General features: G+C 51.1%; 1 protein-coding gene across 9 annotated transcripts in view; it reads left to right on the plus strand.

The window, feature by feature from the left end:
• The window catches only part of SHB (SH2 domain containing adaptor protein B), a 214,599-nt gene that overhangs the window by 95,640 nt on the left and 100,749 nt on the right, over positions 1-18,210 (plus strand). For all 9 annotated transcript variants that reach the window (XM_063594385.1, XM_063594378.1, XM_063594380.1 and 6 more), the window contains exon 4: positions 17,644-17,815. In XM_063594385.1, the coding sequence (XP_063450455.1) occupies positions 17,644-17,815 (172 nt within the window). The remainder of the gene's footprint in view (positions 1-17,643; positions 17,816-18,210) is intronic.

Genomic DNA, 18,210 nt, shown 5'->3' on the forward strand with positions numbered 1-18,210 from the left:
GACTTGGGTGTCTCCTTCCTACTCAAAGGCTGGTTTTTCTAGAATCTGGGTATCTGTCACAATTCTAGAACTCCTCTCCCACAGCCCTTTTGAAAAGTGATCTTGGGCATGTGCATCATAAGTCATAAATCTAAGCTAACACCTTTTTATTCTAATCCCACTCCTTAGAATCTATGCCAAAGTTATGATAAAAAATTCAGAAGGTCGGGCGCGGTGGCTCACGCCTGTAGTCCTGGCACTTTGGGAGGCTGAGGCGGGTGGATCACCTGAGGTTGGGAGTTCGAGACCAGCCTGACCAACATGGAGAAACCCTATCTCTACTAAAAATACAAAATTAGCTAGGCGTGGTGGCACATGACTGTAATCTCAGCTACTCAGGAGGCCAAGGCAGGAGAATCGCTTGAACCTGGGAGGTGGAGGTTGCAGTGAGCCGAGATCGCACCATTGCACTCCAGCCTGGGCAACAAGAGCAAAAAATAAAAATAAAAAATAAAAAAATTCGGAAAAGGCACTGTTTATAATCATGGAAAATGGAGAGCAACCCGAATGTTCAGCAATGGGGACTGGATTTCTGTGCGTCTGTGTGGTAGAATATTGGAATGTTGTGCAGCCTCTAAAAGGTGATGTTCAGCAAGAGTTCATAATAACCTAGAGAAATGCTTATGTCTAATGTTAAGAGATGAAAAGCCAGATGCCAAACAATGTTTAGGTATCTCAGAGTTTAGGCATGTAAAAAGAGAGACAGTGAGTGACATTTAATTCCTACCACACTGACAATCATAAAGGGAAACTTCTTATCTTTAGTTTGTTTAAAATTTATTTTGCCTTAAATCTCCCCTTTTTTTGTATATAACTAGACCCTTTCTACCTTTCTAACCCCGAACAGTGAGGCCTCTACCCTGCCCTCATCCCAGGCCCCTTAATTGCTGTTCTAGCCATTCCAACACAGATTACTCACAGTTCTGTGAATATAGCATGCGCTGAGCAAATCCCATTTTTCTAGCTAAAATGCCCTTCCCTGCCTGTCTTATCTGGAACAATTCTATGCCTCCTTTGAGGCCCAGCTTAAACATTATCATCTCTCCAAGCCCTCCCTGGTACACAGCCATGCACTCCACAGGCTTCCTGCTGCCCCTATAGGTCTGTCGAGTTTCCTGCATACATCACTGGGGGAAGATTTCTCACACCACATCAGGGTTAGTTCTGTAGGTGTTGGTCTCGCCTGCCAGGCTGTGAGGTCCTCAAGGACAACCTGTCCCATCACCTTTCTGGAGCCCCAGCCCCTGGCCGAGAGCCAAAGATAAGAGTCATCCTGTGGCTGTAGGTCCTTAGTTGCCCCAGGTCTCTCCTGTGCATTTTACAGCCTCCTCTATTCCCTTGAACCAAAGGAACCCAAGGTCTGTCCCCTGGGCGTGGCTGATCAGGGGCTGTGTTTCTCTGGGCATGGGAGGAACTGGGGCCATCCAAGAGCTTACTCTTTGCAAACACGAGTTTGATTAAAGGGCTAAAAAGGCTCATGTGACAACTTTCCCAGACACCGAGGACCCACATTATAACGCAGCACCACAGGCAGGTGTGGGGACTCACCCTCCCCTGGACTGACCCCCTGTGGGCCTCTCAGGGGCTGCCCTTGCCTTTGATGGTCTAGTCTAGTCTGGCATCTTGTTACTCAAAGTGCAGTCCCTGAACCAGCAGCATTGGCCTCACCCAGTGCTGGTTAGAAATGCAGGGTCTCAGGTCCCATCCCAGGCCTATGAGTCAGAATCTGTTTTAACAAGATCCCAGGTGATCTGTGAAAGTGAAAAGCAATTCCCCTATTGGACATCATCTTTGAAGAAAACTCTCAGGCCAGAACTTGCCCACTTCTGCCCAAAGGTGGTTTTAGAACTCCTGTACATTTAGTTGTTCACAAAGGATCATAAGGGCTCAGATGGAACTGTCTCAGAATGAGTTTCTGAGCCCACAAGCATCCGTTTTGGCCTGGGTTTTGTGTGGCAGAGTTGCCATCACAGGTGTCACGGTCAGTCTGAGTTATTGGGCTGTTGATAGAAGATAGACAGAGAATCACATCCACGTCTGTGTCTCATCCGGTCACTGGCCTCTGTAGGTCCTACTCCAGGGTGGGTGCTGGCTGTGCTTTTCCCAAGCTGCTTTTGGCTCAGTTCTGCTTCCTGGGGCATAGAAGGAGGAGGCCATCTCACTCAGGAGCTGGAGGGGTCCTATGGGCACCAGCCTTCTCTTCCCGTGTCTGTGGACAGAGTCCATTAGGCGCAGCATTGGCAGGCGAGAGGCATCCTCACTGTTTACTGTCGCTGGAGGGAAAGTGGAGAGGTGGGTGGGCCACCTCTCAAGTGGTGAGGATAAGTTGAAGCAGCTCGGTTAGATTGCTGATGTGTTGCCACAGCCCCATGTGTAAAACCAGAAGTGCAGCTTCCCGGGAAGGATGGCGAGGACCCCCACCTGAGTCAGTGTTGTGTGTGCATGTGAGAGTGTACATCCATCTGCATGTGTGTGGGTGTGTATGCAAGTGTATGCACTCACACTTGAGCGAGTCGTTGGTGTGGTCAGTGAGTAAGGCAGCTTGGCTGGGCCCCATCCTTAGCATAGTACCTGTCAGAAATGCCCTGTGCAGTTTTTTCTTGGCTTTTGGGAGCTCTCTGCACTGAGTCTTTGGAGCCTGAGGTGCAGGATCCATAGCTGGAGGAAGAGCTGTATGGGGTGGAGTTGGCTGGCCAAAATCATTACCCTCTCCTTTCACCCCTTATATTTGCTGATTGTGCAGATTTGGCCTGGATGGGGAAACTTGGGCGGGGAATGGGGTCAGTGCTTTCAAATTTCCAAAGGGTGGAGAGTGTGGGGGACTCCTAAGGGACAGACCTGGGGCTGCCAAAGGGGGAGTCACAGGGATGTAGGGCCCAGGTGAAGGGTAAGAATTTTGGTTAGACCTGAATGTGTGTAATGAGCTTCCCATCACTGGGGGTTTGCAAGCAGAAGCTTGAGCGAGGCAGGGCTCTGACAAAGGGCGTGTCCTGGGAGGTCAGTCTGCAACCAGCTCTGGGTATGCATCCAGGCTTCATTCCATCAGAGCCTCAGCGTGCTGGTCAGAGACAGGGAGAGGGGAAGATGGCTGAATTAGCTCCATCCATCTATGAAGCAAAAGTGCCTTCCAGCTTTCAAAGCACTGTCCCGAATTGCGTTCAAGAAAAGCACCTCTCAGGCACTGCCTCAGCATTCTCCACTGGAGCGCCCTTCTTGGGCAGTGTTTCTGGAAGTCAGCGCCTTCCTTCCCATCTCATCAGGCTGGGGCTGCCACCGCGGAAGGCTCGGTTATCACTTCCCAGTTGTCACGAAAACAGCTCTTAGAGTGTGTGAGGTGGCCCCAACTTCTTAGGAATGAAAGTTTCCCCTTCTCTGAGAATGGCTGACATGGAATTTAATTAAGGATTCAGAGAGTTGTTGGTGAGAAATACTTGGAGCTGTCCAAACAGCAAACCCTGGGTGTTCGTTGCCTGCTCTCCTCCAGGAAGCCGACTGTGGCCTCACCAGACCCCCACTCCCACTTGTCGGATCCCAATCCCCAGGACAATGCCCAGTCAGGTTCCACCAGGGGCTGCTGGCTGCAGGGAGTGGACTGCAGCTCTGCCTCCACAGAGAAGTGATGTGGCTTCCATCAAGCTGTCAGCCCCCTTCCCACCCGGCAGAGACACCAGCCTTCCAGAGCAGGCTAGACTCTGTTCCTGGCCCACTTTGAATCACCCCAGGAGTCTTTACAGCAACCAGCAAGGCCAGCAGTTAGGTCTAGAAATGGCCTTCTTGCTCTGTCCCCAACCCACCCCCGCCAGATGCAGCTTGGGCCCACATGAGGCCTATGTGGCACCCTCTGCCCAATGTTGGGAAGGGGACAAGGAGCCTTGGATGATGTCATGGTGTCTGGGGGTGGTGCAGGTTGGTGTGGCAGGTCTACCTGGTTGCCAGGCTGTGTGGCACAGATTGCAAGATGGACAAATGGAACCTGAGCAGAAAGTGGCCACATAGGGAGGGGCCCACAGGCAGGGACCAAGGAGCCGGAGTGGATAGCCTGTAGAAGCAGACCTTGGTGGAGGTGGCAAAGACACCAAATCGGTGTCTTCACACCTCTGAAGGACCAGTGTGAGGACTGGGCATGAACATGTCCTGGGAGTCTCAGTTTCTCCACCTGGGAAGTAAGACCAGTAGTTCCCACTTCAGAAGGGTCTTGGTGAGATTTGATGGGTATCACATCAGGAAAGTACTGGCATTGTTGCTAGCATTTACTGAGCACTTTCTGTGTGCATTCTCTCATTCAATCCTCATAATCACCCTCTGGGAGGTTAGTTTCCTCCTTTTACAGATAAGGAAGCTAAGGTCCCATGAGAAGAAATAACTTGGCTGGGGGCCCAGCCCATGGCTGGTCAGCAGCAGAGCCGGACTTTGAACCTGTCAGCTCCAACTCCAGAGCCCCTGCCCTAACCCAGTCAAATGTCTGGCCTCTCTGGTGCTATCCAAGATGCTGCAGGAAATATGATTGGAGCTCTCATCCCCCCACAGCCCTCAAGAGGTATCGCATGCCCTTCATCTCACTTGCACTAATTTCTTCATCTCACTTGCACTAATTTCTGCGACATCTACACCAGGATATGTAACTGGGTGGTGGCTTCCCACCTGAAATGGTTCCAGTCAGGGTTTCTGTGGGGGACTGGGTTCTGGAGGTTCGTGCTTTCATTGGAGGGGGACCAGCGCCATCCCATGGGTTGGTCTTCTCCTACCACCACTCAGCACAGAGAGGGGCCCATATACCATAGAGTCCCACATACCATAGAGTCCCACTCCCTGTCCTTCTGGGGAAACTAAGGCTCAGAGTGGAGAAGGGAACAGCTGGAGACCTCATGGCAGAGCCAGTCAGGCCATACATAGAGGAATGACCAGCATTTCCTTTTAACCCAGTGAGTAAACGGCTATGTCTTTAATAATTTGCACTTGTATCTGAGAAGTAAGTAACTGCAGCTCTTGAGCTTGATAGAGGAGCCAGATGACAGGAGGGTGTGTGAAGGGCACCCCCCAGACCTTCTTGAGAAACTAAGTCATCTCATTTCGATTCACCATCTGAAGCTTTGTCTCCGTGAAAGTTACTCTTCAGGCAGTGTCCTTGGCTCAGCCAGGTCTGCCTCATAGCAAAGATAAAAGACACATGACTCAAATACTGCTCAGCATACTTATTTTGGGTACTTATCTGTCTTCCCCACTAGCTCCTTGGCAGATTTCTCTGCCCTAGAAGTTTAGGACAGTGTCTTGCATGTTGGGACCCATGGGGCAATGGGATGAGTCAGACAGTCCCAAGTTCACATGCCGGCTCCACCCTTCACCACTTCGGGACCTGAGACAGACTGTTCAGTCTCCCTGAGCCTTAGTTTACTTATCTGTAAAATGGGGATGGTCACAACTTCTCACACTGGATCTCTGTGTTGATTAAATAAAAACAAAAGATCTGAATGAAAAGACATGGTAAGCCCTAAAGGATCATTTGGTGTTTTGGTTTTCAGAATTGGTTTTGGTGTTCAGAGGGGGCTTGCTGTATTACATAAAATTCAATTTAACATAAAAACCATGTTGCATAAAGAAGTACTTAGTGGCCACAGAGGACCTGTTTCCAAAGCTCATTCCCAGTTATGCCTGGCAATGGGAAGCACGGATGGTGTGGAAAGCACCACTTATTCAGGAAACCCCATATCCCAATTCCAGCAACAGTTCTGACGAGTCCCCTGGTTCTTCCATTCTTTACTCAGTCCCTCCCGAGGATTGGGCCACTGGTCCCCTGGGTGGGAGAGGGTCCCCGGGGCCTTCCTCCGATCCGCGCCTTCCCTATTCTAGGTCTGACATGTCTGTGGATTTCTTTTTTGCCTGGAGCAGTAAGTCTTAAACTTGCAGGCATCAGAATCACCTGGAGGAAGTGTTATACAGATTGCTGGGGTTCCACCCCCAGGGTTCCTGATTCGGTAGATCCGGGGTGAGGCATGGGAGTTTGCATTTCCAACAGGTTCCCAGGTGATGCTGATGCTGCCATCTGGGGACCCCACTTTGAGAACATAGAGGGTACAGAGTACATGCTTTGTATTAGGTGTGGGGTTGGGGTAGAGTTAGGGAGGGGAAGTCACCTCCTCCAGGAAGCTTTCCCTGACACAACCAGTTCCTTCCCCTCTGTGCTTCTACTACACCCTGTACTGGAGTACATTGGTTTATTCGGAAATAGCTAGATACGCACTAGACACTGTCAGCGTGTGGGGTGCTTATGCTATGGTATCACCCCTTAGCCAGCCTCCCTCTTGAGTTTTGACACCTTCAGAGCCTCATCAAGTGAGGCTAAAAGGGAAAGTAAGGCCCCAGGTATGTCTATTTCCTAAACAACTATGAATCATCTCAGAGCCAGCTCAACTAGCTAATTTAAAATAATCCCGTTAAGGTAAGGAAGGATGGGGAGGAACCAGGGACAGGAAATTAACATTTATTGAGCAATAATTATAAACCTGGCATAGGTTAACCCTACAGAGCCTTGCAAGGTAGGGTTCACTTCATTGTCGTCACTCAGATGACAGTACTGAAGCTCAGAGAGGGTGAGCAGCTTGCCCACAGTCACACAGCTGTGAACTTGGGCCAGTCTGACTGCACAGCACTTGTTCTCTCCACTGCTGCCTTGATATCCTGTGTGTGGCTGGGGTCAGGCTGGAATTCCCTTGCACACCGGTACAAGGCAGAAGCAGTTGCACCCATACCATGTTGCCCTCGTGACTTGTCACCGTCCCCCTCAAACACAGTCGCTCTGAAGCTGGTTTAACGCCACCATTGTGTGTGTAGGGCACTGCTCCACACTTGCTATTCCCACCAAGCTATGTGACTCATCTTCACGTGCTCAGAATAAACAGGGCCCCGGCATCTGCAGAGGGTCCCTTGGAGAACCTTAAACCCGGCCACCACCACCACCTGTCCTAGCCAGGAGAATGCTGTCTCTTCCAAACTGGCTTCCCTTAGGCTCCCATGATGCTTCCTGTCCCCTGTATAGCTTCCCAGAATGCCTTGAGCCTGTGAGGAAATTAACAATTGTGTTGGTACCAAATGCTTTTTGCTATGTAATGAGTAACAGTTGTAATTAATGTTTAACACCTGTGAACAGCAGGTCTGCCCAGGAAAGGGGGGTTTCAGTGAGAGAACGGGGATCACTTGCTTCCTTTGGCTAATGTATTACTGAGGGACAGGTTTTTCCAGTTGGTTTTTCTATTTGACGTATGAATAAATTCATTTAGTAATCTTAAAAAAAGGAGAGAAAAAAACCACCAATGTTTAATAGCTTTGTTTCATCTGCTAATTACATTGATAGAAATATTCCTCCAAGTGCCTTTGTCTCCTCAGTGGAAAAAAAACAAAGATTTGATAGAATACTTTTGCTCTTCTGTTTGGCAGCTCAGACATCTTCATGTGGAGATTTTTAAGTTCCCTGAGGTCAGAGACCCTGCCTGTCTTGTTCACACCTGTGATCTGTGCCTGGCACACAGTGAGCCCTCAGATATTTGAGTAAATCAGGCCGGACGCAGTGGCTTACGCCTGTAATCCCAGCACTTTGGGAGGCTGTGGCGGGTGGATCACCTGAGGTCAGGAGCTCGAGACCAGCCTGGCCAATATGGTGAAACCCTGTCTCCACTTGAATCCAGGTCTCTACTTGAGTCCAGGTCTCCTGAATCCTGGAGGCCCCTAACAAGTTCAGCATAAACCCTGTGTGAGTGCAATACAGTCTCAAAAACAACCACAGTAACCACAGTGATACATCTATGAGCACTCACTGTGCCCCCAACTCTCAGTGCATAGTACCGCCCCCACTGTACAGATGAGGAAACAGAGACAACTTGGCCCAGGTCATCCCGCCAGCAAGTGACAGCACAGGACTTTAAATCCAGATACCCCGGCCCCAAAATACAAAATTAGCTGGGCATGGTGGCAGGCACCTATAATCCCAGCTACTCAGGTGGCTGAGGCAGGAGAATCACTTGAACCCCGGAGGTGGAGGTTGTAGTCAGCCGAGATCGTGCCACTCACTCCAGCCTGGGCAACAGAGTGAGACTCCGTCTCGAGAAAAAAAAAAAAAAAGATATTTGAGTAAATCGGGTCTCAGGAAAACCAACCCTGTGTTCTCTTAGGAGCAGTAGAATACCAGTAAATCTCATGGCCTGCCCACACATAGTTGGTGTGTTTTCATGTCTTTCTTGCATGCTGTATACCTGTCTCCTCACTAGGAGAGGCAGTGGGAGGGCATTTCTGAGTAGCCATTGACTGCTGTGGCTGCCACCTCTGGTCTCAACTTCCAGGGAGAAGTGGACAGCATGTCCCTGCCTGTCTGAGGATTGACTATGAATCCAGATGCCACATTGTGGGCCTGGAGACTGGTGTGTTGGTTGGGTGCAGGCAGCCCTGGCAAGCCATATTTGTGGCCAGTACCTGGCTTGTCCCCCCGACCTCCACTCCCCATCTCTGCTGGCCTCCCTCACAGCCATCCACAATGGGCAGCAGAGAAACATACACAGTGGGGCTGGGGCTTTGGGTCTTATGGACAGGGAGACTCATTTCCACAAATGCCCAGCCTGCTCCTTGCAGGTCTTTGGGCTTGTGGATGGGGAAAAAGTCACTTTCCCAGGCTCTAGGATTCTAAATAAGTGTCTGTGGGTGTCTGCAGGTGAAAGTGTCGGGAGACATACTGTATCAGACGTGTGTAGGTCCCAGGTATGTTTTACAGATGGGCCTGGCCCGGAACTCAGGAAGGAGCTCAGGTGCTAGGGCCAGGGGTATCTGGATTTAAAGTCCTGTGCTGTCACTTGTTGGCGGGATGACCTGGGGCAAGTTGTCTCTGTTTCTTCATCTGTACAGTGGGGGCGGTACTATGCACTGAGAGTTGGGGGCACAGTGAGTGCTCATAGATGTATCACTGTGGTTACTGTGGTTGTTTTTGAGACTGTATTGCACTCACACAGGGTTTATGCTGAACTTGTTAGGGGCCTCCAGGACTCAGGAGACCTGGACTCAAGTCCAAGTTCACGTCTAACTGTTGACTCTGGGTGAGTCAGTCCTTTTTCCAGCCCTCCATTTCCCATCTGCATAATGAGTTATGACAATAAATATGGCTTGCTTTGGCAGCCGTAGAGGCCTCTGCGTTCGGGTTATTTCATCATCTTCATCGGGCTTTATCTTTAGATTTCCTGTAGTCAAGCATCAGATCTTAGGGTGGGGTCTTTGCTCCCAGTAATAGCATTCATTTTTCCTCTGGGGATGTCACAAATAAGAGAAGAAAGGCATGCCCCTTCTGCCAGGCCCGCCGTCCCCATCCCAGGTTTGGACATGTGTGTACAGCGTTCCTGGAACCCAGGCAGCGTCCTGGCACCTGCTTCACAGCCTTCCCGCTTGCCTGCTTTGTGGTGAGTCGCTGGCCGCCTCCCCTCACAATGAGGACCTCTGTTCTCAGGCACCTCCCATCACGAGTGGCAGCACAATGCCCTGAGGCCTGTGTGTGTCTTCCAGGCGAACACAGAGGCCTCTTGTTGGTGATCCTGGAAATACAAATCAAACATTTGCTAAGCCACCTGTCCTACAGGTACATGAAAGGAAGCTACACTCACTGGGCAGGTGGGGTAGGTGGGTGAGCAAAACTCACTCTTGAACTAGAGGGAAGAAGGGGCCTCACCTCTCTGGGCCTCGGTTGTGTCATCTATAAAATGGTAATTCTCATACTTGTTTGGGAATTCTAATACTTGTTTTGCTGTGTGTTGGTGAGGGTCAGATGAGATGATACAATACGTTGTTTGGAAAGCTGAAACAGCAGAGGCCCATTGTCATGGGAACAGGGTTTCAGTCATCTACAGATGTTAGTGCATTGTTGTGAAAGTTGATGGTATTTTCATAGACTCCGGGGGTCATGTAGTCCACCCTACCTCCCAAACCAATGCATAATCTCCCCTCCTTGCCCCTTCCTGGGGTCGCACAACTACCTGGGCAGCAGTGCCTTCTGGGCTCTCCACCTCAGCTCTCCCCACTCTCACCCACCTTTCCCCCTCACCAACACCCCAGAGTCCCAGCCTAGCTGTTGGTGCTGTGCAGGAACCCCTGCCAGGGACTGTGCAAGGCCTTGGGCACCTTGACTCTGCCTCTGTACATTCGTGAACCAACACCAGGGCTGCAACAGCCTTCAAGCCCCTCCTGTCAGCCACATATGGTTTACAAATGTGGCCCATGTTCATTCCAGCTCATGTGCAGAGGGGCTAAGAAGCCTGTGGCGGTTGAGAGCTCCTTGCAAGCAGTCTACACACGGTGCCTTGTTTTTCATCATTCCAACCTTTATTGCCTCTGTTTAAAGGAAACTCCATCTTATACTGGAGAACTGAGAGGGTCATAGACTTCAGGCCAGAAAGAAGCAGCCAGACAGTCAGAGCTTGGAGAACCATGCCAGTCTCCTCTGGGTCCTGTTGCTCCGTTCCAGTTCTCTTTGAATGACCCCCTATCCCCGGGGGCCACTGCCCGCACCCTTGGTCAATGGTGAGGACAAGAGGATGTGCGGCAGACTGTCAGCTCTTCTCTCACTGCACCTCCCCCGGGGAAGGCACTCCTGGGTTGGGGAGGCTGCCCAGGGCTGCAGTCCCAAAGCAGAGGGCTCAAGGGCTAGCGCTGGGACCCATTGCCTGTCATAGCAACCTGTTCCTATTGCCCTGGGCAACTTACCTAACCATACCGGGCGTCACTTTTAAAAACGAGGGCAGTAATAGCACTGACCTCATAGGTTTGCCACAACAACTAGAGGAGAACGTGGACTTTCAGTCCCCCATGGTGCCTGCCCATGAGCAGGAATCACTAAATAAAGAGTAAGCTAGGCCAGGCGTGGTGGCTCCTTCCTATAATCCCAGCGTTTGGGGGAGACTGAGGTAGGAGGATCACTTGAGGCTAGGAGTTCAAGACCAGCCTGGGTAAGATAGCGAGAGGCCACCTCTACAAACTTAAAAAAAAAAAACTTAGCCCAGCATGGTAGCATGTACCTGTAGTCCCAACTGCTTGGGAGGCTGAGGTAGGAGGATGGCTTGAGCCCAGGAGTTCAAGGTTACATTGAGCTATGATCGTGCTACTGCACTCCAGCCTGAGCGACAGAATGAGACCCTGTCTCTTAAAAAAAAAAAAGATGAAGCCATTTTTCAAAACTGTTCCCAAAATCACTTGAGTGAGTCCAGCTCCTGAGTTTCCTTTGTTGGCTGATGAATGGAAGATTTACAGTCCTGCTGAGCCAGGTGCAGGTTCATTCCTTCAACTGATGTTGAGCATCCACTGTACATCAGACACTGTTTTAGGTATCGGGGATTTAGCCTTGAACAAAACAGAATGAAATGCCCTATCTTCTTGGAGCTTCTGACTCAGGAATTTCAGCAGGAGTCAGAAAAAGGGGTGGTTTCTGATACAGGCTTTGTATCAGAGCGTACATGTGACCATGGGTCAGGGTCTCCCGCTTACAGGGGGCCTGCCTGGACCTTGGTACATCATCTGTTACCTTCACGGTACAGGTATTGTCAGCCCTGGTTTGCAGATGAGGCAGCTAAGGCTCAAAGAAGTTTAAGAAACATGCCCCAAGTCACTCAGTAATGACAGAGACAGGATTCAAACCCAGGTCCTCCTGACTCCTAAACTGTGAGTCGAGTCACTGCAGCTCCTCCATTCCCTGGGTGGGTTTCAGCCATGGGCCATTCATCGGAGCTAGCTGCAGGTCGGCCATGGGGAGACTCCGAGGAGACTGAGGCACATGGCCCCATCTCTGCAAAGTGTCCAATTCTGAGAAGACACCTACATGCCTCAGTGTTGCAGAGGCCAGTGCCAGGTCAGTGGTGCAGACTTTGGAGCTCAGAGGAGGAGAAAGGAATTCTACCTGGGGGTCTAGAGCAAAACCTACCCCAGGAGATAACGTTGGAGCTGAGCTCTGAAGAATAGCTGGGGGTTTTGCAGAGAAATAGTGAAGTAAAGGGATTCTAGAGGGTAGACTTAGCCAAACAAAGCCCTAAAGACAAAAAGGCAGATGATAGATCTGGGGACTGGCTGTCCTTTGTGATTGGAACCTAAGGGTGGGTGTGGAACCCACAGGGGTTTTGTAGGGGAAGATGCATCATTACATCAAATTCAGAGGAACTTGAGTGCCAGAATGAATTTGTCCTTTGTCTTGGGGCACTGGGGAGCCAGGGAGGGTTTGCAAGCCCAGGAGAGCTATGCTTTAGAGGTCCATCGGCTTTTTGGAGTTTACTCTCTGGCCAGCTCTGAACAGTGGACAGGACAGTGGAAAGAGATCCACCCTGAAGGAACACATTTATCTCATCCAAGCACCTTCTCCACATGAAACTTCTGTGAGTTAGGGGCAGACAAGAGACTGGAGAGGGCAAAGAAAAATAAATCCCAGGCACAGCACCCAGGCTGACTGAGAAGAGTGGTGTGGATGCCCCCTGAGCTACAGGAGATGTACTGAGGGCTGGGAGCCACCAAGAGGGAGACGATAATTCTCTGCAGGTGGCATCAGGGTAAACTTTGTGGAGGAGGTGGCGTTTGTGCCAGACCTTTCCTAGACATCATTCAGATGGAGCAGAAGGGCAGTAATTCCAGGCCTAGAAGTAGGAAGTGCACAGCAGGGAGGCCAGATGAATGAGGCCCAGCTCCTGCCAGACCAGCAGCCCTCAGGTATTCTTGTGGGGAATGAAGACCCAAGGGTGGGATGAGCCTGACCTTGCTGGCCTGCAGTCCTGGGCTTGACCCTCACCCTGCTATTTGGCTTTGAGACCCTGGAGGAGTTCCTCCTACTACTCCTCTGGACCGCCGTTCCTCACCCATTACCCACGTGGCAGGGCCAGTAGGAGGGATAGAGCTAAGCTAGGTGTCTTGGATGCTGTCTTCTGTTGTTGGCAGTGACCACACTTTAGGACTGATTGGTGTAAAATCTGTCATACAAGCAGAAAGGGGACCAATCCAGATGGGAGGGCCAGGAAAGCTTCCTAGAAGCAAGGCACTTGAGCTGGGTCTCAAGGAATGAGTCCTGCCACCATGGCAGAACTTTTGGAAAGACATTGACCAGGCTCTCTCTCCCATCAGCCACCAGGGTCTGGTCCCCATCATTGGAACCAAAGTCAGAAGGGCTCCCAGAGCCTCAACCTGCACAGCTCTGAGTCTTACTTTCCTCCTTCAGATTCCAACTTCCATTTTTAATTGCCCATAGGTGAAATTAATTAGGTTCTGTCATTCTAATGACTCACGGGGGTAGCATATTTTTTCTCTTTGAAGGATTGTGTCTTTATCTTTTGCAGAAAAATCACTAAATTAAAAGAATTGCCATGTTAAATTGCAGATTAAGGAGAAACGTAATTAGAAGGAATGAGAGCAGTTGTGTTTGGTGCTTTTGTTCTTAACATTTTTTTTCTTAGGCTGCCGAATCACTGCACTTGGAGTTTGTATGTTTGTATTTTAGGTGAAATGATTTGCCTAATTAAGCCTGTCACTCATCACCACCTGTTCTCTCTAAGGTATATGGCTATATTATTAAGCTTGCCAGCAAATGTATAAATTATTTCAGTGGGGAATTACATTGTTGACTAGGACGTTACTAGTTTTTATCCAATTTATCTGGTATGAAACCGATTTTTTTTTTCCCAATAAAGCTAAACAGCAGTTCATTAAGTTTCTTCATTTAATCACTTATTGAGCACCTGTTATGTTGCCGGTAATGGGCTAGGTATGGGGGAAGGGGCACATGATACAGCCCCTACCCTCAGGGGGCTCACCGGGAGCCAGGAAGGACATGCAGTTAGGGTGCTAAGATCAAGGTGAGTCTTGGGAGAGGTGAGGTCCAGGAAGGCTTCCTGAAATAGGTGACCTCTGGAGGGTAAGTGGTATTAGTGAGGTGAAGAGATTGGTGGACCTGAGGCTGGACAAGCAGCCGGGTCCTAGAGAGCCTTTTGGGTTGTGCCGAAAAGCTTGGGCTCCCTCCACAATCATGTTCTGTGCTCCATGCCTCTCTGCTCACCTTCTGTGTCGGGATGTCGATTGTAGAGATTTATATTGGCAGAAATCCCCCAATCCTGATTTTAGCCAGTGGAGCCCCAGGATGTCAGGAGTGAAAGTGACTTATAATTCATCTGGTCCCTCGGTCTCCTGAGCCTGTGGCAAAACAGCCTAGAACCTCACTTCCAGCTTAGTCCCCTTCCTATGCCAGGGCAAGCCGCTGCCCTTCAACGCTGGCAGCCCTATGGGCCAGGATGCCTGCTGAGTTGTATCCTCTCTATTCCTGACAACCAGAAAATTAGCAGCAGGGAGGCATCATGGAGAAGTGCAGGCTGGTCCCATGCTCCCTGACCACATCCCCTTCTGTGCCCATCCCAATGGGGGCATCACCCTCCCCCAAGCTGGAAATCTGGGCATCACACAGCAGTTATCCCGGACTCACTCCCACAAGTAGTCAAGCTTCTACATCCCTCCCGTCATTGAGGGGGTCAGCCTCCATCACCTTTCCCTGACTGGTCTTCCCTTCTTCAGGATTGACCCCAAATCCACCCTCCACCAGCACTCAGAGAGGTCTCTAAAGCCCATTCTCTGATTATCCCCATCCATAAGTTCAAGTCCAAGCTCTTTAGAAAGGGGCTCCAGGATGACATGGCCCCAATTTGTCTGTCTAGCCCCAGTGCTTTCCCCTGCCCAAGGTCACCCATGGAGGGCTCTGCAAAGTAGGGGCTCGGGTAAGAACCTGCTTCACCTCTTTCTCTCCTTCTCCCAACCCCCTGTCCAAGACCATATGTCCCATGATTGGTTGCCATCAGGGTGCCGTCATTCAGCCAGAACCCCACTGGGAGATCCAGGCTTACTGGAAGGCCAGCGAGGGGTAGATGCTGGTGGTGATGTGTGTGCTAGGGCCCCAGCTCCAGGTTTTAGGCCACTGTCACAAAAGCCCCCTTATTAGCTGATGGGAAAGGGCCTTCTCACTCTCCAGCCCCAGGACCTGTCCCCTGGGAAGGCCTTGAGGTCATTGCTGTCTGTGTGTAGTTGGACACAGGACAGAACTGTGGCCAGAAGGAAGGGCAGGAACCCCCAGCGAGTCCTTGCTCTGCCTCCTCTCCACACCACCAGCCCTGGCATCACGGAGCTGTGGGTGTCTCTAGGTTAAGGCATGGCCTCCATGCTGCTTTCTGGAAGCTTAATTAGGGCCTTTGGTGAGTCTTCCTCTCGTAGGTAAGGCCAGCCCATCCTTCCAGCGCTTAGGTCAACAGCCTGTGGTCACCAGTAGTCGTCCTTCTCTGATGCTGCACTTCAGCCTGTGGTCACCCGTAGTCCTCCTCTCATGCTGTACTTTGCATGCACAGGCGAGTCCTGCCATCTCTGCCTGCAGAATGTGGCTGGATCTGACCACTGGCGGGCACTGCCTTGCTGCCCTCCTGTGTGCCCTTGTACACATGCTCTCTGTCCCTCTAATTAGCCAGCTATACTTTCTAGAGCAGTTTTAGGTTCACAGCAAAATCAGACAGAGTCCAGAGTGTTCCCATACACCCCTTGCCTCCATCTCTTTTCAGCACAGCAATCCTGTAAGGAAGCGCCCGGTCAGAACAGCTCTCCACGTCTCTCAGAACAAAGCCAGAGTCCTTCCCAAAACTAGGAAGCCCAGCTTCCTTCCCAACTCCCTTCCAATCACTCTGGATCATTTTGTGTCTCACTCTAGGCCCAGTCCCACCCCAGGGCCCTTGAACTTGTTCTTCCTTCTGCCTGGAGTGTCCTTCCTACAGATGTTCCTCCCTCCCTTCAGATATTTATTCAGATGTCACCTTTGGAGAGGGCTTTCCTGCCCTGCTGTATTTTTCTCAGTGGCACTTGTCACCAGCCACTGATAGGCAGATTGATTTATTGCCTGTCTCTCCTCACGAGGACCCTGCGCTCCATAAGGCAGGTATCTCTGTCTGTTGTGCCCATCACTATTTTCCCAGCCTTGAATTGTGCCTAGTACATGTGGATAAGTGGTTAGGAGTGTCATCGCGGGTGGACTACCTGTCGGTGTCACTGCTGGGTAGCAGGCTGGCCACACGCTCAGCACAGTCCGGAAAATGGGTGGGTCCGGTGTCTCTGGAGCCTTCTGTTGGCAAGAGCCTCCCTTCCCACTGTTTTCCAAAGTGGTTGATGGAAAAAGAGTGTCTTAGAGGGACAGAAATGCCCCACAGTCCCTGATAGGGAAGATGGTTCAGTGGCTGAGATGTAGAACAGGTTCATCACGCTCCTCGGTTTCAGCAGACAGTGCGTTACCCCGCCAGCGCTGAGGTTTCTCCAGGACCTTCTGTGAGCATGGGGGTTGATTTTCGTGTGTCTGGCCGGGCTTGGAGGATAGCTTGCCACAATCATGCTTGCTGGTTAGAGGAGAGGTTTACGCCTTTGTGTGGCACAGCCAGGGACATGTTTGTGAGCCTGCAGCTGGCCTCGGCTTCAGGAACCTTCCTCTGCAGGCTCTGGCCTCGTTTCTTAGGCACCCTCTGTGTGTCAGGCGCTGGAGTATCCTCTTATCTGACCTTCACAGCAGCCTGGGGACTCAAAGAGGTTCAATAGCGTAGCCAAGGCTTGCAGCTAATCATTGGCAGGCTTAGGAGAAGAACTCAGGTTGGTTCAGTTGCTTCTGTGAGGTGACTAGTACTGTGTGTGCATTGAGCAGACACAATAAGTGTGATTTATAATAACAGCACAGACTACCTTCCACAGGTACAGGCACAGTGCTAAGATTTCTAGGTGTGTCACCTGCTTTAATCCCCATGAGATGGGTGCTGTCATTATCCCTGTTTTTCAGAGAAGGAAACAGGCCCAGCTGGATAACTGGCAAGGTGGTCTCCAGGAACCCTCTGGCAACTCCAGTTTTAGCTCAGCGCTTTCTGCTCTTTGTGGTGTCTCCAGGGTCTCCCTCAAGGAGCATCCTCCCCCAGCCTGTGGGGGTGAATGATGCTCCCACAGGCCCAGGGCGGGGAGAAGAGCATGTGGAATGGCCCTTCCTGTGCTATGGGCACTGCTCTAGCCTCACTTGGGCGCTGGGTCCTGGGCCCCTGCGGGGGATCTGAATACAGGGGATGTAGCATGACCCCTAAGTGGCACTCTGTAGGAGTATCCCAGGGAAAGGGGCAGATGTGGCCAGTATGGCCTGAGGTGGGATGAGAGGACGAGAGGAGCCACTTGGAGGCAGATTTTTGGCCCAATACAAGAAACAGCTTTTTCCCCTGAGAACTGTCCAGAGGACAGAGCTCCCCCAAGGCAGTGCCCCCCCAAGGCAGTGCCATGCCCCCCGCTAGAGACCGCAGGGAGGTTTCTGTGGGGGTAAGGCTGAGCCCAGTGGCCTCTGGAGGCTCAGCCAGCCCCTCACACGCACCATTGGGCTGTGACCACGTGGGTGTCCTGTCTTAGGAAGCCAAAATCTTTTGTGCCATGTTATGTCATTGCTTGAAACCCTTCCTCCTGCAAGCTGTAAAGTGCCAACTAGACCAGCTGAACATTACCCTTCTGTGCCTCACAGTAGCTCCCTGGGCTGAGCTCTGCTAACCCTGCACTTTCTCTCTCTCCCCACAGCACAGTTTAATGGCAACGAGAAGCGGCAGTCATCCCCCTCACCTTCGCGGGACCGGCGGCGCCAGCTTCGTGCCCCTGGAGGGGGCTTTAAGCCTATCAAACATGGGAGCCCCGAGTTCTGCGGGATCCTAGGAGAAAGGGTGGATCCTGCCGTCCCCCTGGAGAAGCAAATGTAAGTTCTTGGGAGCAAAGCCCAACCTCACCTCCCAGTTCACCTAGTTTTTGCCCTCTCTTTCATGTCATCTTCTTTTAAAAATCCACAGACTGGGCCGGGCGTGGTGGCTCACACCTGTAATCCCAGCACTTTGGGAGGCCGAGGTGGGTGGATCACTTGCCTAGGAGTTCAAGACCACCCTGGACAACATAGTGAGAGCCTGTCTCTACAAAAAAAAGAAAAAAAATACAAAAATTAACCAGGTATGATGGCATGCACCTGTAGTTCCAGCTAGTTGGGAGACTGAGGCAGGAGACTGAATTGAGGCCAGGAGGTTGAGGCTGTGTTGAGCTGTGATCACACTACTGCAGTCGAGCCTGGGCAACAGAGCGAGACCCTGTCTCAAAAATAAA

This window comes from Pan paniscus, chromosome 11 (genome assembly GCF_029289425.2).
Source record: "Pan paniscus chromosome 11, NHGRI_mPanPan1-v2.0_pri, whole genome shotgun sequence".
Lineage (NCBI taxonomy): Eukaryota > Metazoa > Chordata > Mammalia > Primates > Hominidae > Pan > Pan paniscus.